This window comes from Apus apus, chromosome 10 (genome assembly GCF_020740795.1).
Source record: "Apus apus isolate bApuApu2 chromosome 10, bApuApu2.pri.cur, whole genome shotgun sequence".
NCBI classification, from domain to species: domain Eukaryota; kingdom Metazoa; phylum Chordata; class Aves; order Apodiformes; family Apodidae; genus Apus; species Apus apus.
The window spans coordinates 2,561,406-2,585,794 of NC_067291.1; the positions used below are offsets into that span (position 1 = coordinate 2,561,406).

Here is a 24,389-nt window from a genome sequence, read left to right on the forward strand (position 1 = left end):
AGGGCTGGATTTGCCCCAGCTGCCTCTTTTCCCCCCCCTCATCCTCCTGAAGCCTCAGGGTTGGGGCTGCTGCTCCAGGACTGGCAGCACTCCCCCTGTCAGCCCAGGACCCTGCCTGGGTTTGTGCCTTACACACCCGCTTGGAGCAGACCCAGCAGCACAGAAGTGATGCCCTCGCCCCCCAAATCCAGCAGCAAAATGCAAAGAGGTTCCCAAGAGTCTGGAGGAGGGCAGGAGGGTGATGCTCTGGGGGCTGGTCGAGGCAGGAGCTCAGAGCAGGGTGGCTCTGTGTCCATTATCCTGCCCGCCCAGGGGAGCTGCCTGCAGCCTGGTTCTCTCTCCCCCCAGTCCTCACCCAGGAGCCCTGGGCAAGTCTTACCCACCCCAGCACAGCCCTAGATGCAGTTTGGTGCCCCCCCAAAGTGCCATGGGGCTGCGGCAAGGTCCTTGTGTCCCCAGGGATGGGGCCAGCTTGCTTTTGGGGACTGCAGGGCCCTAAACTCCCTCCCTCTCTTCTCCTGCCCGACTCCAGCACCAGAGCAAAGAGGACTGGTCACCGGTAGTACATTTATATTGTTGATACAAATAAAAACAAACAAACAAACAAACAAAAAAACCCACCAAAACCAAACCCAAAAAAGTAACAACAACAAAAATGTTTCTCTGAAGGGAGAGCAAAACAGGAACATTTACAAATACTTCTGGCTCTGGCTTGGACCAAGTTAATGTTAAATACAAAAAAAGAACAACAACAAAAAAAAAAAACCAACACCCCACCCCCCCCCCCCCCAAGATTATAAAAAAATAAGAATATACACATTCAAAGAGCTTATTACAGTATAAAGTTACTGAGGCCCAGGCTCTGCTGGTCCCAGCTCCCCGGGCAGCACAGAGGGGCAGGGGCCGGAGCGGTGGCAGGGGACAGGGGCTGCTGTCCCCCCCAGGTGGGCTTGCTGCCCCCCCAGGGTTTGGGCTTTTTTTGCTCAGCACTTTTCCAGGCTACAGGTTCCCACTGCCAGGCAGGGAAAGCTGAGCAACCTGGAGTGCTGGTCAGTCCCCCTCACCTCGTACCTAGTGACACCTGTGGGGCAGGGGACACGGGGAGCTTCTTGTCCCCCCAACCAAAGTCCTCCAGATCCTCCTCCTGAGAGCAGAGTTGCCCTCTCCCAGCCAGAGATGAGGATGGGGAAGACAAGATAAGGAAAAAGGGGGGGAATGCTGCCGAACATCTCTGTGCCATCCCGTGGGACAGACACAGGAGTGGGTCCCAATGCTGCCCGTGAGGAACAAGAAGAGGGAGGAGGAAAAAAAAAAAAAAAGAGGGAGGAAAGAAGACAAGACAGAGCCAGGACCAAACTCACCGCTCCCAGGATCACAGCAGTGAGATGGCAGGACAGTGGGGACCCAGAGGAGCTGCTGCAAGGGACTGGTACATACGTATCTATAGAGCAGCTGGGGTGGGCACAGAGAGGATGTATTATATACACACAGACAGACAGACGGGCAGAGGGGCAGGCAAGACTGAAGTAGGTGCCTCTTCCAAAGCCCCAGACCAGGGCATGACTGGAAACACAATCCCTAGGGCCTTTGCAAAGCCCCCCTTCTGGATACATTTTAAGATGGTCCCCCAAAAAAAACCAAAAAACCCAAACTAAACCAAACCAAAAAACAAAACAAAGCACCCCGACTTGAAGAGAAGAAAAATCACCTCCCCAAAACAACCAAACCCCCCCCCCCCCAGCACTGGGCCTCTTTGTCCTCCACCCCCGGGGGAGCGAGGGCCGCCGGTTGGTGGGAATAAGGCACAGTTCCAGAAATGAGGATGGGCAGCTCCAGCCCCGAGTCCCGGCAGGCACGGAGGTGGCTCTGGCAGCCCCGGGAAGCTGGGAAGGGGGTTCCCAGTAGGGAGGCAGCAGGTCTCAGGGTCCCAGCGAGCTCCTCTCCTGGGCGGCCCGGCTGTGGTTGGCGAGCAGCAGGCCCTGGCGCTGGGCGTGCTCCAGGACGGCGGTGTAACAGAAATAATACTGCTCGGGGGTCTGGATGCTGAAGGCGCGCTGGGTCCGCATGCGCAGCACCGTCTGGTAGATGTTCAGCGTCCCCACGTCCTGCAGCTGGGACAGGCAGATGTCCAGGGCGCAGAAGGTACCTGGGGGACGAGGATGGGGAACAGCCTCAGCCACCAAAGAGCTACGGCTGCGTCTCGGGGGAAGCGGGGAGGGGCAGTGGTGGTCCTCAGCCCCTCCCAGAACATCCCCCACCAGACCGTGGGCATCAGGAGAAGCAAGGCAGGGATGCCCCAGGGTGTAGGAAAGTCTTAGGGATGCGTGTGCCTGGTCAAGCAGCCTGCAAACACACACACAAGCCGGGTCCCCGGGATGGCAGTGCCCTGCCCTGCCACCACCACGAGCACCCAGATCTACCCCCTTACCTGTCCTGCCGATGCCAGCGCTGCAGTGCACCACGACTGGGGGGCCCCCGGGGTGACCCTTGAAGCGGGGGCCCAGGGCACTGACTGCCACCCTCTGCTGCTGCTTCACAGCCCCCAGAAAGTCGATGAGGGTGGCTGCAGAGGAGGGGACACCGTAGTCTGGCCAGCTCAGGTACTGGAAGTGGGACACCAGCCGCCGCTCCCTGGTCTGGGGGGAAAGCAGGGGAGTTAGACCCTCTCCCCTCCTCTGCTCCTGGCCACAGAGGGTCTCACCCCCGTGCCATCCTCTACCAGGCTCCGACACCCACACACCTCCGAGCTGTGGATCTCCAGGATGGTTTTCTTGTAATGGTTGAGGTTCTCCACGCCCAGGTTGGTGATGGTCAGGGCCCCAAAGCACACCTGGAAATCCTTCTCCAGAGGCCAGTACTGGCCGCACTTTCTCCTGCCACCCTCCTCCAACCTGGCAGCAGGAGAAGGACAAGCTGGTGATGACAAGGCCTGTGCCACCTGCCCTTGGTCCCTTGGGGATCCCACAGGGACAAACAGCCTGTCCCTGACTTGGTGTTCCCACCCCACGGGCTCTGGCTGGCACCGTGGCTGCAGGGTCACTGCAGTGCTGCTCATCCAACGTTTTGTAAGGGAAAACAGGGCTGTGCCCTGCTCCTGGGCACTCACCGCGTTGTCATCACGATCACCAGGACGTTTTGCTCCCACACCATACGCCAGAAGTCACCGTAGGTGTTTTCCAGAGGCCCTGCGGGGACATCCTGCACATCAGCCCAAAACCTGATGGGTTTGGATAAAAGCCCCTGGGGCCAGCAGCCTCCTCCAGCCTCCCTGGGGGCAGGTCACAGCCCCTTCCTGTGGGGACCGACCCCAATGAGGGGCCACCAGCCCCACGTGGAGCTGCCACCAATTGCCCTCTTCCAGGAGAAGCACTGGTCCCCCCTGGCTGGCAACTGGGAGGGGAGCCAACACTCCCAGAGAGGAGTGGGACTTGCTAGGCAGTGCCCTCCTTCCGGGTTATTCCCCCCTGCAGCCAGTGGTTGATGCAGGGAGATGAAGCCCCCTTATGCATCAGGAGCAAAAAAAAAGCCCCCTTGGAGGCTGGGGCCGTACCCTGAGTCCCGATGTAGGCGTTCCTCTGCTTGTAGCCATCCATGAAGCTGGCGTTGATGTAGTCAGTCAGCTGTGGGGGGGAAGCAGGCACAGCCTGAGCTCTCTGGACCCCCTGGCTAGGATGGCCACAGTGTGTGTCCCTCCCCCCACACACACACACACACAAAGGGACCCCCAGTTTCCACCCCGGACTGGCTCACCTCCGGGCGGCTGTATGGCTTTGCCAGCTTGACACGGGTCTGGTCCAGGCAGGGCACGTCCCCGTACCGGTTCTTCTCCTGGTTGTAGGGTGCCCTGAGAGGCAGGGGAGAAGGAAGTTGGGATGTTTTCCAGGCGGGGACGAAAAGGCAGCATTCCTCCTCCTCCTCTGCACAAGACTCTGGCGCCCGTAGCCTGGGCTCTGCTGCCATCACCTGGCCAAAGCCTCGGGAAGCGAGTCTCAGCCAGGTCCTTGTCCCCACTGTCCCCTCCTCAGCTCCCTCAGCCCCCCCGGGGGCTGCAGGAGTTGCAAAGCGGGTTGGCAGCATCGCTGGGCTGGGGGTCTCCATCGCTAACCCAAAGCACCACACCCCAAGGTGGCAGGTGGGCCACCACCCAGCAGCAGAAGCAGGGGGAGAGGGGGATCCCCGCTTTTTTGGGGCAAGAGAGGGACCCTCACCCACACCCAGCTCCTTCCCCCTGACTCACAAAGAGCAGACAAAGGTGCCAGGCGGGCTCCTGCGCCGAATATCTTCGTACTCTTCGTAGATGCCCCGTTTCTGCTTGTGGCTGATGTGATCCAGCAGCTCCTGGAGGGTGACAGACTTGGGCCCGGGGACGTGGACAGAGCCGTTATCTTTGGGAGCCACCAGTGGCACCAGGATGAGCTCATCCAGGGGGTCAGGGTGCCCATTCTGCTGCGGCAGGAACCGGCAGTTCCAGCTCAGAGGGTCCAGTTTGAGGGACCCCCCCAGGTACTCAGGGAGGCACTCCCGGGGCAGGTGCTCCTTCAGCTCTGACATCTTCACCATCTGCACCTGCAGGAGGTAGAGGAAGTGCAGAGGTGACTTCCCAGAAGGATGGAGAGGGTTTGCTTGGGATGGGGACAGGGATGCCAACAGCCTGGCATAGTCCTGATGGAGCCTGGAGTTTTCCTCCAACAGCACTGGGGTGTTCTCCCTGCCCTGGGAGGGCACTGAGGAGAACGGTGGGGCAGGGGCTGCCCCCAACACGAACCCCACAGCAGCCCACATCAACACCCAGCTCTAAATTTGCAAGTGGCTCCAAGATCCTATCAACAGCAAAGGGACAAAGTCCAGGCCAGGGAGACGTGGGGCTGGAAAAGGGCTCTGCCAGCAGCACTGCTGGTGCTGAGCACACTGGTTTAGGTATTTTGGGCTTTGTCAGACAGGGCCTGAGCAGAGGGATTTGAGTTTCCTTTCTCTCCTGCCTGCTCAGCAGAGGTTTCCACTCCCTTGAATCATCTACCATCACCTCCACTTGCTGCTGCTGACAGCCTCGCCGCAGAGGAAGGGGATTTCAGAAGGGGTTTAAGATGGAAATACCAAAATGGGTCGACCTCTCTGCAGCAGGCTGAGAAAGCCCTGGAATTCCCAAGGATTTGGACTCAGCAGCTTCCAGCAGCTGGGGCTGAGGGGCACAAGCTGCCTCCACCATCCCGCCCCAGAGGGAAAACAGCCCCCCCAGCCCTCCCTGCTGAGGGTCCCGTGCCGGGGGGCACCCGTGCTCACCCTCTCCCGCAGCTTCTCCTTCAGCAGCAGGCTGATGATGGAGTAGGGCACACGAAACCACATGGGTGCTCCCACGATGAAAACCTTCTTGAGCCGAGCTGGGAAAGCACCCTGTGGGAAGGAGGAGTCAGATCCATGCTCCCGGGGAGGGGAGGGGGGAACCAACGCCTCTGCTGGAGCAGGGGGACACGTCCCAGCAGAGGTGACAACCAGCAAAGGGACCCCGAGGTGGCAATGCCACATCCAAAGTGTGCCTCTCACACAGCCACACTGCCTTTTTATACTCCAATATGGAAACAAATTACTTCCTTGGAATTAGGCAGGCAGAGGGTTTGGCTCTGCGGGGGAGAGGTGAAGCCTGGGAGCTGGGATTTGAGCAGAGAACACACCCTGCCCAATATTTACTGGTATTTCTTTTTTCTAGGGAAGGGAGGAGGCACCAAATGCCAGCACGATTTTAAAAAAAAAAAACCACACAACAATTTGCATCTGTTTTCCCAGCAGCTGTCAAAGGAATCTGGGATGGGGATGGGGACAGCTGATCCCCTCCCACCCATGGGACAGCACAGCTCCCAACACCATCCCAGGGCCCTTGGCTGAGACGTGGTCAGCATGGTCTGGTGTGAAAAATTCCACACAAAACCATAGGATTTCATGGAGTTGGTGAGTGAGTGGCCTGTGTGACACACCCGGGCACCAGGTCACCCCCAGCTGTTACCTTCAACAGGTTGAGGATCTTCTTGCTGAGGTCCAGCTCGAAGTTGGTGTACTGGGAGCCTGCCATGTCGTAGATGAACACCAGCCCATTCCTCTGGGTTTCGAAGCTGAGAGGGAAAAGAGCAACATCAACCCTGTGCAACATCCAACGCCTCAGCTCCTGGAGGAGCAGACCTGCCCCACGCTCAGCTTGCTGATCCCACAAAAAACCCCCTCCTGTGCTTCCAGAAGGACTCATGGACCCAAAGCTCGCTGCTGCATTTCCCAGCTGCTCCACCACCTCTCCCTACAACCCTTATTGAAGCCTGGCTCGTGTCTTGATCCTGCCTCAGCTGCACCACCTGCAACGGGTGGGTTTGGAGACGGAAAGAGCCCAGCAGGATGGATGGGAGGTCCTAGCTTTGTATTTCTGGCAGGTTACTCCTGCCTCCTCCCCAGCTGAAGCCTGCAGGGATCAGGGGCTTTGCTAAACTGAAACCAGGCCATGGTCAGGGAAAGGCTGTGAAGAGCCCAGTCCAGGGCTCAGGGGATTTGTTTCCCCTGCTGAGAACAGCTCCACGGGGACAACTGGCTCCAGTTCCCACCAGGAGAAGACAGGGAGTTTCAAGCCTCAGGGAGCTGTGATCCCTGCTCTCCCCTAACTTGAGAGAGGACACCAGGGGGGGCACACAGACAGACCCTGTCACAATTTCACCTCCAGGAATTCACATTTTCCTGTGAAGCTTTTCAGAGGGATTTCACCAAAACCTCAGCAGGCAGCAACATGTCCCCTCATCCCTGGGAGAGGGAAGGGGCAGCCTGGGGGACCCAGTGCTGTAGGACAGGGTACCTCAGCAGAGGCAGGCTCACCTCTCCACCGCTCGGTCCAGCAGGTAGAAGAGGGCCTGGAGCACCACGTGCTGCACACTCTTGCTGGGGTGATGCAGCTTGGCTGTGAAGAGGGCAATGGAGGCTCCTGAGGGGTCCCGCACACTCTGGTGAGAAAACAGGGTCAGGTTCCCATGACCCCTGACAACACCCACCCAGAGCAGAGCTGGGACAAGCCACCTGGTTGGGATAACCCAGGGACACACACACACTCACACATCCCCACCCCACACCTACCAGAATGGTGAACTTGCCACTGAGCAGCTCCGAGCGCAGCGGCTCCTCGTGAGGCTTCAGCTTCACAATGCCCTCCTTCAGCCGTGTCTCCTGTGGACAGGGAGCTGGTGGGACGGCCAGCATGGGCACCCCAGCCCTCCACCCACCATCATGTCCCCGAGGAGTATCATAGAGTAGAATCATAAAAACGTTTTGGTTGGAAAAGACCTTGAAGATCATCAAGTCCAGCCGTTAACCCAACTCTACCAAGCCCACTGCTAAAACATGCCCCTAAGCACTGTATCTACGTGGCTTTTAAAGATATGCAGGGGTGGTGACTCCACCACTTCCCTGGGCAGCCAGTGCCAAGTGCTTGATGACCCTTTTAGTGAAGAAATTTTTCCTAATATCCAGACTAAACCTCCCTTGGTACAACCTGAGGCTGTTTCCCCTCATCCTATCGCTTGTTACTTGTGAGAAGAGACCTGCCCTTCCCTCTCCACAACCTCCTTTCAGGTACTTGTAGAGACCAATAAGGTCTCCCCTCCTTTTCTCCAGACTAAATAGCCCCAGCTCCCTCAGCTGCTCCTCATCATCATCATCCCTTTCATCATCTTCATGTCCCCATGGGGCCCCAGCCCTCCAAGGGAAGCCCCAATGGGGAAACCTCTGCTCCATGGCCCCATTTTCCAGCAGGGGCTTGCAACTGGCTGCAGCACAGGGAGCAGCAGCTTTGGCAACACCAGGCCAGGCATATATGCATTTCTAGAGAGGGAGATGTTCTGCAGACACCCCAAGGCAGCCAGGAGGGCACACACACTGCTCTCAGCAAAGGGGGGTGGGATTTGGGTCGGTGAGATCTCCATGGTGACTCGTCTGGGCTGAAAAAAGGATTTTCCAGCTGGATAAAAACCCATGAGGGAGGTGGAGGGAAAAAAAACAAAACAAACCAGCAAGGGGAGGGTCTTCCCTGGGACCAGAGATCTCTCCCAGAGGGATGGGGGGGGACCTGGCCCCACTCACTTACCCGGTAGGAGTGAAAGAGCTCGATGGCCCGCAGGACATCGAACTTACGGGCCATGAGGAACTTGACAGCCACGTTCCAGGAGAGCGGGGACACATTGTACTGCCCCGTCCACTTGTTGATCTCCTCCAGGAACTGCTTGGTTGCCTGCGGGAGAGACAAGGGGTGTGCAGTGAGATGGGGAGGAGTGGCTGAGGAGCATCCCTGGACACAGCGGGGGAAGCTCCACAGTCCTCAGTGCACGGGCAGGGCACGGCTCAGCAAACCCAGCAGCTCCTCGAGGTGAAGCTCCACAGCAGTCCTGAGAAAGGACACTACAGGACACGGCCCAGTTCACCCAGTGAGGCCAGTTTCGCCTGGCTGCAGAGGACCAGGCAAGAAGGGCTCAGTCCAGGAGCATCCCAGGATGCTTCCACTGCTTCCCAGAGTCCCAGAACATGCTGGGGACACCCCACCTGACAGCACTCCCCTCCCAAAGCACCAGCACCACACACACCCAAAACCTGAGAAACCAAGGAGGAAACTTTTTCAACTCTAGTGCTGCTGGAAAAAGAGTCACAAAAGCCAACCTGCCAGCTCCCGGCAGGCTTAAAGCCCTGAAGGTGAGCAAATAAACCCCAAAATGTTCTGTTTTTACAAACTGTGTGGGCTGGGGGTTTCTGAATGCCTGTGCTATTGGAAGCAGCTTTGCTTTCAGCTGTCCCACAGACAGCTCGAGGGGCAGCAAGGTCCCACCATGCTCAAAGGCTGCAGGCAAGGACGGAGCAGGTCCTCAAAACGCCCCACCCCGGGCACAGCCTCAAATGGGGGTTTTCCACCCTCAGGAGAGCAGAGAACGGCGCTGACAGCAGGAGGAGGAGGAGGAGGAGGGGGTGAGCACCAGAGGCTGGTTTCCGAGCAGGCGGCGGTGTTGGATGTCGCGGCGGAGCTGCAGGGAGCTCTTCAGCCAGCAGAGCTCGGCGGCATTAATGACTTCCGAGGGAGGAAGCCAAGGGCTGGGGTTTATCTGCGGCGCGAGGCTCGGCGGGGCCACCAGCCCCTCTCGTGGGACCAGCTGAAGGAGCTTGGCTTGTCCCAGGGGCGCCTCGGCAGCCCGCCTGGCATGGCACAGAGTGGTTTTGGGAGGGGTACCAGCTGGCCTGGCTGCTGGAAGTGTCTGAGGGCCAGCCCACACCCCCCAGCACAAGGCAGTGAGAAGCTTCCCTGACTCAGTATCTGGTCCCAGAGAGTGGCTGCGCCAGCACCAGCCAGGGGCAACTCAAGGAACTGGGCTGGATCTGCTGCCACCAACAGCGCCAGGAGGAATGTGAAAGCAGATTTGGAGAGCCCAGCTCCAAGCCCTCGCAGAAATCCCCTTTAAGCATCTCACAGGCCCTCCCAGCAGAGCCGTGGTCAGTCCGAGCAGGCCCCCCCATCCCTGCACATGCTGGGGACGAGGGACTGGAGGGGAGCAGGTCCAGAGGGAGCACAGAAGCCGGGGTGGGATACACCCCCCAGCCTCACATCCCCACCTCCCTGCTGGCTGCAGCTTTTCCTGGGAGCTGTACTCACGGGATGCCTTTATCCCCATGGCTTCGTCTCCAACAGCCTCCACTTTCCCAAAACAAAAGCAACTCTTTCATGGCCCAAATTTCTCATGATTCCTCCTCTGTTGAACAGGGATGGAAAAATAAACAGGGCAACACGGAAACCACCTCCAGCCTTCACGCTACACTCACATCCACGTGTGTTTTCCACCCACTTCCACTACCTATCGTGAGGGACACGATGCCACGGGAAAGACCCACGAGAACAGGGCAGCTCAGCCAGGAATTCCAGCTTCCTCCTGCTTCCTCCAGGAGCAAAATGAAATCCCTAACTTACCAGTGCTGACATCCAACAGCAGAGGAGCCAGAAGTTGCCAAACTGACCAACGCTACCAGCCACAGCTCTGCGCCCCCTCGCACGCTCCACCAGGTCTCACCGTCGTTTCTGGCCTCAATCCTATACGGGTTTATCCCCAGGGATCACTCCAGAGGCTGGAAACGAAGCCCATGCCCCGGAGGCACGAGGAGAAGCCCCGTTCCTGCGAGCGGTGGCAGCGCCGCAAGCGAGAGGGCCTGGAACAATGCTGGTCTTTGGAGCGCTGGCGTCACCGAGGTCCCAGCCTCACTGCGCCAGGGCAGGGTGGTGACAAAGCCACCACCGCAGGGACACAGGGGCTCTTCAAAGCCCTCCTCCTCTGGGCTGCACAAGCAGCAAACCCAGCCTCCTTCTTCAGCCCAGAGGGGGAAACGTGTCCTGTGAGAATTGGAGCTGGGCTGAAAAACCTCCGAGGAAAATCGGCTTCTCTGGTCCCTCTGGGACAGGCTGGGGAGGGAACTGCAGAGATCCTACGGAGCAGGAGACATCCCGAGACTGCCAGAGAGAGAAGAGGGGCAAATCCCCCCCCTGGCTTGCTGTCAGTAATGGGGGAGAGCAGAGCAAGAAGAGCAAACCCTGACTGTCCTGAGGGGGACATCCCAGCTCCAACCAGCACTTCTTACCCACGACAAGCAAGAAACTTCCACGATTTTGGCTGCCAAGCTACGGAGGGCAGCACCAAGGGCAGCCTTCCCCCACCCCAGCCTGATGATCCAAACCTGGAGCCATGATTGCAAGTGTCCCTTACCTTCTCCAGACAAGATTCCCACATGGACCAACCACCTCGGATTCCCCCTCCCAGGACTGGGGAGCCCAGCCACGGCAAGGCAAGCCCCCCCCTCCCTGCCACAAGCAGGGTCTGCTAAAACCCTGTCTGCCAGAAGCTTTACCTCCCCTGTGCCACAGGGGGAAACACAAACCACCTGTGGGGACAGGGGCCACAAACACCCCCTGGCTCCTGGAGATTTTATGACCCGGGAGGTAGGAGCGGCGCTGATAAGAGGGAGGTGTGGTGGAGGAGAAAGCTGGGAGTGCTGCCTCTCCCCTGCACCAGCCCGGGCTGTGGGTCAGACTCCTCCACCTCCAGGCGAGCGCTCCCTGTGGGGCGCACGGGGGATCTGGGACCCTAAGGGCTCTGTACCAACCCTCCTAAGCCTCCCCGTGGAAATGAAGGACGTTCTAAAAAAGAAGACCGACCAACCAACCAGGCACCCGAGCCCCTGGTCCCTTTTCCCATCACACCGCGAGCCCCCCGAGGCCAGCGGGGTGGCCGAGGTGACACCCTGCCCTTGGGCCAGCCCCAAAGCATCATCGCCCGTGGGCAAAGCGTGCCCAGCTCCGCTTCCCAGCGCGACGCAACCCTAGGTGGGCATCCCTGGGGAGGAGGAGAACGAAGGAGGGACGAGCCGGAGGCTGCTCTCAGCAACCCGCCTGGGTGACCGGCTCCCCGAGCCCAGCAACATCCTCCCGCGGTGACGCAAAGACCGGCGGAGGAAGCCGGGACGTCACGGGAGGCCTGGGGCGTGGGAAGCGTGTGCTCACGCATCCCCACGCCAAGCCTGCCCACGGGGAAGGGGAGCGGGGAGGGGAGGGGGGGGGCGGACGGGACCGGGCAGCAGCGGCCGCCGGAGCCCGGGGGGGGGGAGGGAACACACCGGGGTTGGGGTGCGGGAGCCCAAAGCCGGGCTGCAGCAGCGCTGCTCCCCACGGCACCCACGGCACAGCCCCTGCGAGGGCCTTGGGGGTGCGGGCTGGGCGTGGGTGGGGGCCTGCGTGGGTGGGGGGCTGCGGGGATGGGGGGCTTTGCAGATAGGGCTTTCCTTAGGGGAGAATTGCCCCGCTGGGGGAAAAAAACCCCACAAAACCCACAACAAAATGCGCTGCATAATGGGGGTAGTCGAAAAATGGGGGGGGGGGGGGGGGAGGGAAGGCAGAGCACGGGGTCCTGCCCAGCCCGGCCCGGGGAAGGGGAGCCCGGTAGGGACCTACCTGCTCCTCCTCGGCGCTGAGCTCCGCGGCCATGCTGCGCGGCCCCGCTGCCCGGGAGGGCCGAGCCGAGCCGGGCCGGGCTGTGCCAGGCCGAGCCGAGCCCGGGCTAGGCAGCGGGAGCTCGCCCGGAGCCCATGCCCGGCAAACCGGCGGCACTGAGGGCACCGACCCCTCCCGCTCCGCGGCAAGGGCGGCTCCACGCCGGGGTCTCCACCGAAAGTGCCGAAAATGTTAAAAGAAATAAAAATAAAATGCTATATATCTATCTATCTATCTAGATATGTATGTCTAGGTCTGTATCTGGCAGCCCCCCGGGAAGTTTCGCTGGCCCCGGGGAAGCGCGGCTGGGCTGGGCCGGGTCGAGCTTCCCCGCCCCGCTCTGCCCCGGCGGGGGCGGCGGCAGGAAGCGCCCGTAGCCCCCTCCCCTGCCCTCCCCTCGGCTCGGCCCCGCGGGCGGGCGGCCAGGGGAAGGCGGGGGACAGGAAGCCGGCCCCGGCAGGGGGGGAGCGGCCGCGGCCGGGCTGGCGGAGCCGCCGAGCTCTGCCCCTCCCTGCCTGCCGGCATCCCCCGGGCTGGGGAACACGCCCCGGCACCGCTGGGCAGGGGGGGTGGGCAGCGCTGCGTGATGCCCCCCCCCGCCCCGGCGCTGCCTGCAGGGGAGAGAGGAAGGGGGCAGCGTTGGGAAAAAAAAAGCGCCCGGAGCCCCCCTTTCCCCCCCCCCCCGCCCCCGGGGGCTGTGCCTGCCTTCGCACCCGGCTTTTCGAGGGACCCCGGAGGAACCGCAAAGGCGTCCGTGAGAGCCCAGCGCCAAGTAGAGCTTCGCCGGGGTCCAAAATCAGGCTTTTAAAATCAAGCCGTCAATCCTGGCTGTGTGCTGTACCCCCAAACCGTGTGAGGAGCGACCCCGGGACGGCAGAACCTCACCCCCCCCCCCGCCCTCCCGTGTGCTCTGCCTTCCAGCCCGGCGTTTCCAGCCCTTTCCTTGCTCTCCCCTCCTCTACAAATCCCTCCTCGGCCTTCCCCAGCTGGACACAGGTGTCGGGCACCCTGATGGGAGAGCCCCGATGCTCCCTCCGGACCCCGGGGAGCAGGGACCCGCCAAAAAAAGAAAACACAAACAAACAAACAAACAAAAGCCCGGGACAGGGGGACATTTTGTTCAGCCGAGGAGGACTGTGCTGGCAACGTGCCCGCAGCCAGAGCCTTTGCACCTAACTCGGAGAAAATGGAAGAAAGAGCAGAGGGAAGAGGCTGAGCCCCGAGCTGGACGCGGGGCTGTGTCCGTCTGTCCGTCCCCCAGAGTCCCAGGCTCCATCTGAGCTCAGCTCTCCAGCCCCAGACTAAATTTAAGCCCCCCCAAAGAGGGTGACCCCTCCTCAGGCACCGCCAAAGCTGCTGCCTGTTCCAGCTGGGAGCGGGGCAGGGAACAGCTGGGAGTGGGATCGCACCCAGCAAATAAAACGGTCACAGCAACAAACTGCGCTGGCCCTGGTGACTTCCGTTTAACACCCTCACTCCAAACACAGCCTTTGGTTTCCAACAGGAATCGTAACGCAAATATTTACTCCTCCAGCCCAGCTCATGCTTTTAAAAGGGAAACTATGCGGCATCATCTGCAGCCGGCGGAAAGCTTCGCTTGCTTCCCTCTTGCTCTCCTCCATCGATCGGAGTGAGCAGCTTGAAGGCAGCCCCTCTTGGGCTGCATTTTCTCTCCCTCCCTCACCTGGAGGACCTTGGAAAGTTGCTGGAGGACCTTGGAAGGTTGCTGGAGGGCAGCCGGAGGCGGTAACCTGAGCCGCAGCTTTCTCTGCCCCGAGGGATGAACAAATCTTCCATCCAGCTGCCCACCTCCGGGTTTAATTGCCTGACGGAAGGAAAACTACACTGATAGGAGGCTGGAAGCAGTTTCCCGGCCAGGGCTCTCCCTGAGGTCCCTTTGCCAGCCAGAGCTGCCCAGAGCCTTTGTGGGATGGGGCAGACAAGGCAGTCCAGGTGCTCCAGCTCTTCCCCGCAGCCAGTTGCTTCATATGCTAAAAACATATCTATCTATCTATCTATCTATCTGAATAATAAAATAAGCAGCTGTTTGAAAAAGCCTGCAGCATGCTCAGCTGCATCCGAAGGCTGGGGTTTGCCCCCCTCCAGCCCCCTCCCACAGCCCCAGTCCGGATGGTTCCTGCTGCTGCTGGTATCATCCGCAGCAGAGTCAGATGATCACACGCAGCCCACACGCTTGGCACAGAAAGGAGGTTTTTTTCGGGGGGGGGGGAAAGGGGGGTGTGTGTGAGGGCAGGATACAAGCACCCCCGCTATCTGCAAGCAGCCATCCCCACTCTCCTATCTCCTCTTGGATACGCGCTCTCCTCCCTCTGGGGGCATTTGAAGAGAGGGCAGGACTCCCCAGCGCCGCGCTCAGCCTGATGATTTCCCCTCCTCTGCCGCGGGCAGGGAGCTCTCGCTCTGCCCTTTTCATCTCCCTCCAGAAACCAACCCCGGGACGGTGAGTACGAGCGTTTCCCCCCCCCCGCTATAAAGCGGGGAGAGGCAGCAGGGGGTGCTCACAAAGCAGCTTGGGGCCGGGGGACAGGGGGTGAAGCCCCTGGGTGGACCGCGCAGGACCAGACCCCCAGCAGCATTTCCTCCGCTCCAGTTAACGCCGCGACCGATTCTTCCCTCCCTGCTTGGGAGGCACAGCACGCACCCACCCTTAGGTAGCAGGAAGAAGCTCAAGAATTTGTCTTTCTGAGAAACCTTTTATTTGGCACAATCAAAGCTTAGCTAGCTTTTTTTTTTTTTCCAGAGCTAAACCGTTCCTTCCTCCCCCCACTGAGAAAAGCCTGGAGTCCAAGGCTCCTGCCACACAAAGCTGGGCTCACAGGCAGGGCCCGTTGAAATTTCAGTTCTTCTCAGCAACACGTGGGTGTGGAAAGCCCAGCCCTGGGATTTACAGCAGCCTGCTGCAAACTTTTTTGTTCCTAGAAGCCGACTGACCACAAAAGTTTCATTGAGAAGGCCTCAGTAAACAGCTGGATCAAAGGCTGAAGTGCCCTGATTTCCGGGGCTGGGTTTAGGAGCAGCAGCTGCACCTCGGAGGTCTGAGCACTGCTCCTACACTGGAGCTTTGCCAGAGGCTTTAACAGAAGCAGGGTCAGGGGCTGAACCAGGAACCCTGCAGTGTGGGGACAGATCATTTCGTTTCCCAACGCACCAACTGCCTCAGCAAACCACCAGACAATCCTCTGTAAGGCCTCACAGAAACCTTGGCCAAAACAAGAACAATAATACAAAAATAATTAAAAAAAATAATCCAGCAGCACAAGATTCCACTTTTGTGCCTTTCAAACAAAAATCCTATGATAACCTTTCCCCCCCCCTACTCAGGGAGCACAAGGGATAGTGAGAAGCAGGGAACCTTTTGCTTTCTCCTTCCCCAGCAGCTTAACTCTCCATCTGGCTCCCTGCTCCATCCTGGCCCTCTGGAGAGTTTCCTGGCTGAGGGGTAGACAAGTGTTCCAACTCGTAATGTCCATTCCTTGCAGCCAGGTGACCCTTTTCCCCTGCCAGCTTTTTACTCTTCTTGCTCTCAATGATCTGCTGGAGCTGACGCCCAGCGTAGTCTGGTTTGGCAGTGAGGGGGGTGGTGGGTACAGCCAGCCCCAGGATTTGGGACACCATGTAAGGTCGGAGCCAGCCCACCAGCGGGGTGCTGCCGGGGGTGTAGTGGGTTTGCTTGTGGTAGAAGAGAAGTCCATCGACCTGGAAAGAGGCAAGAAGATGAATGAAAAAGCCAGGGCTGAGGCTTTTTGCAGGTGGATGACAAAGTGTCACCTGCCAGCCCCGTCCTCCGTGGACAGGCCAGGACTCCCAGCTGGATCATTTTTCCTCCAGCAGTGCAATAAAGAGCGGAAAGGAAAGGAGAAACCTGCGGAGCTCCTGCCCTGGAGGAGCTTTAAAAATCAAACAATTCCAGCCCCTTGTTGGCACCGACCGTCCCGTTCTGTGGAAAAGCCACCAGGTTTCTGAATAAAGCAGCTGACAGAAAAGGCCGCTTGCCTGGATTAAGGTTATTTTCAATAATACATTTGGAGAGTAATTAGTCGGGGCGCGTGACGCCAAGTAGCCCGGGTTCCTAAGGCTGCTGCAGCCCTTTCAGCTGGCTCATGCCTAAGAAATTCTTCATCTTCCCCAAGGGAGAACTCCTCCCGCAATCAATGACAGTTAAAGGCACTCTGGACTTTGAAGGTTTAGGCCCCAGCTTTGTTGTGCTGCTGTTCCCAAGCTCTGCAAGGCTGCAGCTGGTTGATGTGCTCCCTGCTTCGCTGCCACGCTCTGGGATTGCCACCCCCCTCTTCCCAGGAATGCTGGGTTAGATCCTGCTGTCAGGATGACCATGCCTGGAGGTGATTCTCCTCCAGGCTCAGCCTGGCAGGCTCTTTAAAAGGCCATTTGCCTACGAGTAAGAGTGGCTGGGTGGGCAGAGGAGATGAGAAAAGGAGACCACCTCGGGCTGAGCTGCTCCCAGGCTGCTCCCCAAGCCCACAGCCCCTGGAATATACAGGGCATAACATCTATATGGGCAGGGAGCCAACAGCTCAAGGGGATTGCTGCTGCCATGCTGAGCCAAGAGCAGCATCCATGCATCCCTGTTTCACGGATGCTAACCTCCCATCTCCACTCCATGGATCCTAACTTCCAGCAGAGCGGGCAGAGCTTCTTGCACTACTCTCTCCATCATTTTCAGTCACTGTTAAGATCTTGCAAAAGAATCCCGGAAAAAGGGGAATTCCCTGCGCTAGGAAAACATGAAACCAGAACAGTAAACATCACAGTGAGTTTGTGTAACCTTCTGGATATCTAAAGTACAAAGCTTCTCCTTTCCCCTGCCTCCTGGGAAGACTTGGGAAGATTCTGCAGCACAGCTCCTGCACATCCAGTCTATTCTTGTGGGTTCATGGCACTTGGTGAGCAACAGGGATTTGCCAGCACCCACAGGAATGTTTTGGTAAAAGCAGAGTCTGGAAAGGCTTCTGCCTTCCAAACTGCTCCAAAGATCTTCCCCAAGCTGGAAAATCCAAAGGAGTTCAGCCTAGTGAAGAGTTATGTTCTTCCTTCCCCTGATTTCTCCTAAGTTACTGCAACTCCCATCTTCCTTCCAGTTAATTTAATTTGTTGGCCAGGTCTGTACCCTGAGTAACTGCACTGATACCAGCCACATCAGAGGAGGGGCTGACACTGTCCCTCAGTGACCAACCCTGGTGAGAAACTGGCCTGGCAGGACTTCAGACTTTTCAGATTCGAGGTGCTTAACATGATGGCCATTCCTTCACAGCAGGGTTCCTCAGAGGCTTTGGTTCACCTTGCCTTCGTGGAAACCTGAACCTTGTCTTCCTTGGATCTGCAAGGGCAGTAGCCCTTCAGATCCACTCCACAAACCACTTCAAATTCAGCACCTGTCAACTGATCCAAAATCCACAGAATTCAGTGGAAAAAAAAAGACTTCCCACTGAATGTAGAGGATCAGGTCCTAACTCAAAGGCTACAGATCTACTCTGGAGACCCAGACCTGAAGGCACTGAGCACATCTGTTGCCACCAGACACACGAGATCCTTTCAGAGGTGCTGGGTCCAGGCACAAGGAGGCCTCTTATTCCACCGGGGTTTGCCTCCTGCAAAGTTTCCTTCTTGATGTGCTGTGGGTGGAAGCGATTGACAAGGGATTTCTTGGGCTCCCTCTTGTGGCCCATCGCCCAGGGACCCACCTTCTTCCCTGGAAGTGGCACCGGGGTGTCCGTGAGGTTACCGGCTGCTTGGAGCCAAATGACACCACGTTTCCCTTGTCGGGATGGACCGACCAGAGAACTCCGGGGGGGCAAAACACAGCTGGATTGCCAGGGAGAGCCTGAGCACCTCCCACCTCCCCCCGGCAGCGTTTTGCAACCCAGAAATGTTTCTGCTTTGACCACAGTGGGGCAATGCTGCTCAGCCTTTTCTCCTGGGAGCAGTCTCCTCAGGAAGGAATGAAGCTTCCCTCAGCAAAAATGGGAATGACTCTTTCTACTCGGAGCCTGGGCAAGTGAGCCAACCAGCTGTGGGAGCCCTGGGGTGCCTGCTCAGCACTCCCCAATCCACGTTCAGAGCAGGGTCTGGCAAGACCCACAGAGGCTGGGACTCTTGACTCTCCCTGATGTCCTGGCTCTGACAAGCAGAAGGCAGAGTCAGCCCTCACTGCCTAATTAGTGTCCCTTAAATTTAAACCTGCACTTATGTTAATCACTAACTTGGGCCAGGAGAGCACAAGAGACAGAGTCAAACCAAGGTGGCTTTTGGCTTAGTGGGACAAACAACCTCTGCAGAGGCTGTTCCTGCTCTTGGGCTAAGCCTGGACACTCCACAGCAAGGGCTGCAGCCACCAGAGAAGCTTCTGGCTCCCAGATGTTGGTCACTAACACTGCTGGAATGCTATTGCCTCCTCCATCCTGTTCTGCTTCAGTGCCAAGGCAGCCAGGACAGCCACCAGAAACAGCCTGAGCTGTTTCAGGAGAGGCCACAAACACCCAGAGCTGGGCTGGGTGGCACTGAGCTGCCCATCCTGCCCCTCTCCTGCAGGCCAGCAGAGAGGCCTGGGCAGCACCACAGCACTGACTTGTAGAGCCAGTGGCACAGACTAAGTGTCCTGTTCAGCCCCCCTTGCTGGGGGAACAGCCACCTCAAGAGAGCCAAGAGCAGCAGGAGCTGCTGGTTCTGTACCACAGCAAAAGCAGAGCTCACACTATCCCCTCTGCAAGGTCCAGTAGCAGGACAGATCACCTGAACCCCTACAGCCATCTGACCCTGGCTCCAGGACATCTCAAGCACACATCACTAACACCTGAACCCCACAGGAGCAGACCTACCATTTTCTCCTTCCTCCCCACAAGACACCAGGTAGCTGGGTGCCTTCCACAGAGAGAAGATGCACCCACATGAACCCACTGGGGCAGCAGGCAGTGCCAGCTTTGGCCCTAAAATGGTCAGCTGCCAGTCACACTGCCAGGTGGTGGTAAGCTGTGCTGCATCTGGAGGCAATCTGGGTGGTGGCACCAATCCCCTCCTCCTGAGGGCTCTTTCAGACAGTCATAGAATAGTTGGGGTTGGAAGGGACCTCTGGAGATCATTAAGTCCAGACCCCCTGCCAGAGCAGGATTACCCAGGGCAGATCCCACAGAAACATGCCCAGACAGGCCTTGGAAGTCTCCAGAGAAGGAGACCCCACAGCCTCTCTGGGCAGCCTGTCCCAGGGCTCTGCCACCTTCACAGGAAAGGAGTTCTTCATCATGTTTAACTTGAACTTCACGTGCTCCAGCTTGTGCCCATTGCCACTCATCCTATCACAGGGCACCACTGAAGAGAGACTGTCCCCTCCTTCTTGACACCCACCCTTCAGATATTTGTAAGTAAGAATAAGATCCCCTCTTGGTCTTCTTTAGACCAGACACAGTCCCAGGTTTCTCACCTCGAAGGGGAAGTCCATGGCCAGCACCTCACACAGGCTGTCTGAAGAGCAAGGGAAGTTCTGCAGGCTCACAAATTTGAACTGGAAGAGTAAGAGAGGGTTAGAAGAGACAACTGCACAGCCTAAAGCACAACAAATCACTGCATCGAGCCCTGGGGTGGAGACAGCTAAAGGAGAAAGGACTTTCACCAGTGTGAGATCCAGCAGGAGAGAGACAGGGTGAGGGACAGGCTCAGAGGAAGTCACCTGAGGGGAGAGGAGATCCCAAGCAGGGAGCAGGCCATTGGACTGCTGGCCTTCCTGCCACAGGGTGCTGGGAGCCCAAAAGCAAAAACAGCTTCAGAAGAGAATCAGACCAGCTCCTGAAAGGCAGGTCCTGGTGGCCATTAACTCCATGGCCCAGGTACAACCACTGGCTGATAAAGTCACAGGGAACATGACAGGTATCCTCAATTCCTTACTCTTTCCATGGCAACTGATCTCTGTGACCACTACAGGACAGCCCATTCAGAACACCAACTCCTAAGCAAACCCTGGGCCTAAAGAAAATGACAGGACCAAGCTGACCATCAGATCCCCCTAGAGCAACCACGAGTGCCCTCATGAAAACCTACAGAAATCACCAGAATGACATCTCAGTTCCAAATGATCCCCTCTCCACAGCCATTTCACAAGAGCTGTGGATGGCAGAGACTCAGCACACAGCTCCCACACACTCCTGAGACCTTTTCTCCAAGCAGCTGAGACTTCAGGAAGGACTTTTCAGGAGAGCTGAGCCCCGAGATGCTCTTTTCACCTAAACAGAAAGCACCGACCTCCAGGCAGGATGCAAAGCAGACAGATGTCTGCTCCAGGCTGCTGGCTCAGCCTAGCACATCTTTTCACCAAGTAAATGGAAGCTGAACCCCTCCCCTCCTTCAGTAGTTGTCTTCTGGATATTCCCACAGGATGCTCTTCAAACACACTGCTCTGCTGCTGGCAGTGGAGCCGTTATCCCCACTTATTGAACTGCTCAGCTTGGCTCTGCCTCAGCACACACACTGCTCCAGGAGCCAGGCTGCCCAATCTCTTACATCCATCCCCAAAAATCACCTTCCAAGCTCCTAGGGCTGACCTCCATGTGGATGTCTCCCAAGTTTTATCTTTGCTCAGCAGGGACTCAGGGTGGCAAACCTGTAACCAGCCTGACAACTTCAGTGACTAGGTTAGGCAGGAGGGTGGGCTAGAGCTTTGCCAGCCTTTGCCCCAGCCTTGCCAGCCCACAGGAACCATTCCCAGTGTGGTCAGGCTGCTGACCAGCACTACACCTGGAGAAACCACACTGGTTTTCCATTCTGTTTCAAGGGAAAGCTAAAAGCAGCATGGAAGTTAGCTGATAGCCTGCAGTCTGATCTCTCTAAGCACTTTGCCTGGGAAAAAAAACCACCACCCAATAACCCATCCACACTCGTTTGCAAATCTCTGTGGTTCTATTTATATCCTGATCATGGAATCCCATTTCATCAGGAGTACACTCTGAAGCCTCATCTGGGGGGGTAGTGAAAGAAAAAAAGCTTGTGAAAGGAAGTGCTGAAGCTTGCTGAACAGGAGAGCTTCCCCCCATCCTCCTCCCGTTACAAAAGAACTTACTGGGTTAATTCTGCTTTTCTCTCCCAGCCCTTCCTCTTCTTGGATCTTTGAGGAGAGCCAGAAGAACCTGAAGTCAGTCTGTGAAAGGAGGCAGAAAACTGAATGACCCCACCCCTCATCTCCTGCTGAGTGTCTCCATCCCTCTGGGAGATTCACAAGCTCAGCCTCAACCAGCCAGCACCCCCAGCTCTGCTACTTCCCTCCAAAAGATGCACCCAGTTATTCCAGCAGCCCATGAGATGAAATGCCCACCCTGGAGCATGGTGGGCTGTGTCCTGTGGTGGCTACAGAGCAGCTGATGGAGCAGGAACAAAAGGGAGGGAGGGCAGAGGGGGAGATGCAGTACCTGGCAGTCATAAACAGGGTGTCCTCTCCAGCACATCACATCCAGGATGTAGTAGGTCTGCTTTGCCTCATTGTAGATGCAGTCTAAGATGCAGTACACTGCACACAGAAACAGGGAGCTCCAGCCATGCTCCAGAGACCACCCAACCCAACAGCCCAACACCAGACCCAACCTCTCCTGCCTTAAGCCTGCCCTGATGCAGGGCTGAGAGGTGCAGAGGCATCCCCTGCTCCTAACAGGAGCTGCAACCACAAAAGACCTTCAGCCTGGAGCCCAACGAGGCTGCAGAGGCACAGCAAAGGCAGGTTTCAAGAGCATGCCACCTGGCAGACACAATCCCTGCTCAGGGCAGGCAAAGTGCCTGCTGCCAGCAGCAGCAAAGGACCCAGGAGCTGAGGGAGCAGCAGGAGGTTCCCCTCTCTCCATCCCAAATCCCTCCCCAGCCCCCTACCTTTCTCGCCTGCCGAGTTGTGCCGGTTCCCCCCCGGCAGCAGGGAGGGGAACCTGTTGACACAGAAGCCACTCTTGGTGTAAGCTGCTGTTGTGCCCTGCACAAGGACAGGGGGAAACAAGACAAGTCAAGCACAACACACAGGCCAGGCTTAGGAGACAGGTCCTTCAGCAGGAGGTGAGACACCCTCCAGCACTGCCACCTACCTTGGACGCCACCACGAGGGCCCTTTTTCCAACAGGACACACCACGACGACCCACTCCTGCTCCAGATCCAAGGGGACATCCACCAGCCACTCAGACAGCATCAGCTAGGGAGAAATCCAGAAAAAAAAAACCCCAACAAAGCAGTCAGGCACAACTCCCTGGAAGTTACAGAAAAGTCCCAGCAAGAAGGTGTTGCCTTGGCTTCTCCTGCTACACTGGACCCTTCAGAGGCAGCTTGCATTGCAGCTTGCATTTCCCTCCTCCCTCAGACCAACCTGCACAACAGACTCTCCCCCCAGGTCTTTCTCTTGCTTCCCAGCTGCTGACTAAGCTTCAGAGCACAGCACAGGGCTCCCAGTCCCGGCTTGGGCACCCTGGTCCCCACAACAGCCTCACTTGAGCACTTTGTTTGTAAATACATGGCAGAGCTTAGAGAGCCCTACATATTAGGAGCAGAGAGCTCAGAGAAGTTGACCTCTTCAGAGGTTGCCTGGCTGCAACCACCTGTGTGTCTTTTAGGCCCAAGGTGGCAGCCAAGGCTGCTAAAACCCATCAGGCTGAAGGTTTCCCTTCCTTCCCAGTGTCCCAAACACGGGGAGAGATGGAAACCTGAGTAACTTGAGTGCTGCACAAATGCTGCCTCCCAACAAGCACCCAGGAAACCCATCTCTACCTTTCCTCCATTTGAGCACAGCATGTCTGAGGGTGAGAGAACTGAGGCATGGCCCTCACTGAGCACCAACCCAGGCAGGACATGTTATTCCCAGGCAGGACATGTTATTCCCAGCCCCATGGCCACTCACTATGCCCAGCCTGCCCACCCCGTGGCCCTCACCCTGCCCAGCAGCTCCTCACCTGATTGGCGTAGCGCTTGGGCAGCTTCTTGCCAGCATCCACCTCCATCTCCTCTTCCTCTGCCTCTTCCTTCTCCTCACCCTCGCTCTCTGCCCCTGTCCAGTCATCCTCTGCCAGCCTCCTGGCATGGTTCACGTAGTCCAGCCGCTTCCTGGGGTGGAGGAACCAGCCTGTCTTGCTCTCTTGTGCCTGGCAGGCCACCACCCCCTGCTCCCCACAGCCCAGGGACCCCCAGACCCTCACAACCCTACACACCCAGGGCCCACCACACAGCCCAGGGCCCCCCCATACGCTCACACCCCTCCACACCCAAGGTCCCCACACACAGCCCAGGGTCCCCTACAGCCCCCCCACAGCCCCAGGGCACCCGAAACCCTCACGCAGCCCATGACACCCCAGACCCTCACACTCCCCCACACCCAGGGCCTGCCACACAGCCCAGGCCCCCCCACACCCACAGAGTCCCCTACAACCCCAGAACCCCCAAGACCCTCACACCCCTGCACACCCAAGGTCCCCCACACACAGCCCAACGCCCCCTACACCCCCAGGGCCCCTCACACCCACCCCCACAGACCCAAGGCCTAGCACGGGCCTGCCCACCCCAGCGGCGCCCCCACGACGACGGGGCCTTCCCCATCCCCAAGCCCGGCGAAAGTCGCTCACTCTCTCTGGAGGCGGAGAAGGCGCTCTCGGCGCTCTGCCTGCCCGGGGCCTCGGCGGGGTTTGTAGGCGGCCAGGCGGGGGTGCGGGGCGGCCGTGCTGTTGGGCGCTGCCAGGCCCAGCCCGCCCGCCAGCGCCGCGCTCAGCTCCTCCATGGCAACGCCCGCCCGCCCGCCGCGCTTCCGGGGCGGGGCCTCTGCGCGCAGCGCCCCCTGGCGGCGCGGAGGATCCGTGACACACACACCCCCCCCCCCCGCCACACGCCGTGACTCAGTTTCCCCTCCTGGCGGGAGCCCGGGAAGCGGGCGGGGACAGTGGGGGTAGGGAGATGGAGGACAGCGCGGGGAGGGATGGAGGGGACATTTGGGGCGGGGACGGACGGGACACGGTGGGCAGGGATGGAGGGGACACCCCGAGCAGGGATGGAGGGGACACCCCGAGCAGGGAGCATCCTAGGCAGGGATGGAGGGGACACGGTGGACAGGGATGGAGGGGACACCTCGAGCAGGGATGGAGGGGACACCCCGAGCAGGGGGCCTCCTAGGCAGGGGTGTAGGGGACACGGTGGGCAGGGATGGAGGGGACATTCCGGGCGGAAAGGAAGAGAACAACTCGGGAAAAGGACACTGCAGGCAGGGACGTAGGGGACATCCCGGGCAGGAACGGAGGGGACATTCGGAGCTGGGATGGAGGGCACGCGGTGGGCAGGGATGGAGGCTACACCCTGGACAGGGAACACGGCAGGCAGGGA

The 24,389-nt window shown here is 58.5% G+C and overlaps 2 protein-coding genes across 2 annotated transcripts; both read right to left on the reverse strand.

The window, feature by feature from the left end:
* Positions 1-792: 792 nt before the first annotated feature.
* On the reverse strand, positions 793-12,378 carry PTPN9 (protein tyrosine phosphatase non-receptor type 9). The gene is made up of 13 exons (XM_051628582.1): positions 11,996-12,378; positions 8,108-8,251; positions 7,102-7,191; positions 6,847-6,971; positions 5,999-6,104; positions 5,281-5,391; positions 4,238-4,566; positions 3,751-3,844; positions 3,551-3,620; positions 3,107-3,185; positions 2,741-2,891; positions 2,429-2,636; positions 793-2,146 (listed from the first exon to the last, which is right to left on the reverse strand). Exons 1-13 carry the CDS (start codon positions 12,026-12,028, stop codon positions 1,920-1,922), a joined length of 1,767 nt encoding a protein of 588 aa, XP_051484542.1. The 5' UTR covers positions 12,029-12,378; the 3' UTR covers positions 793-1,919.
* A 2,350-nt stretch (positions 12,379-14,728) lies between these two features.
* Positions 14,729-23,799, reverse strand: SNUPN (snurportin 1). The gene is made up of 8 exons (XM_051628581.1): positions 23,642-23,799; positions 22,976-23,126; positions 22,120-22,224; positions 21,914-22,010; positions 21,463-21,560; positions 21,117-21,194; positions 19,488-19,568; positions 14,729-15,751 (listed from the first exon to the last, which is right to left on the reverse strand). Exons 1-8 carry the CDS (start codon positions 23,791-23,793, stop codon positions 15,434-15,436), a joined length of 1,080 nt encoding a protein of 359 aa, XP_051484541.1. The 5' UTR covers positions 23,794-23,799; the 3' UTR covers positions 14,729-15,433.
* Positions 23,800-24,389: the final 590 nt, after the last annotated feature.

What these genes read in the sequence shown, in the direction of transcription:
- SNUPN (XM_051628581.1), bottom strand. Translation starts at nt 23,793, where the DNA reads ATGGAGGAGCTGAGCGCGGCGCTGGCGGGCGGGCTGGGCCTGGCAGCG. An exon ending in CCCTCGTGGTGGCGTCCAAG is followed by an intron (nt 22,011 to 22,119) that starts GTAGGTGGCAGT and finishes GTCCTTGTGCAG; the next exon opens with GGCACAACAGCAGCTTACAC. An exon ending in AGAAAAGCAGAATTAACCCA is followed by an intron (nt 19,569 to 21,116) that starts GTAAGTTCTTTT and finishes TTACTCTTCCAG; the next exon opens with TTCAAATTTGTGAGCCTGCA.
- PTPN9 (XM_051628582.1), bottom strand. Translation starts at nt 12,028, where the DNA reads ATGGCCGCGGAGCTCAGCGCCGAGGAGGAGCAG. An exon ending in AGCTCTTTCACTCCTACCGG is followed by an intron (nt 7,192 to 8,107) that starts GTAAGTGAGTGG and finishes CCCTGTCCACAG; the next exon opens with GAGACACGGCTGAAGGAGGG. An exon ending in TGGAGATCCACAGCTCGGAG is followed by an intron (nt 2,637 to 2,740) that starts GTGTGTGGGTGT and finishes CTTTCCCCCCAG; the next exon opens with ACCAGGGAGCGGCGGCTGGT.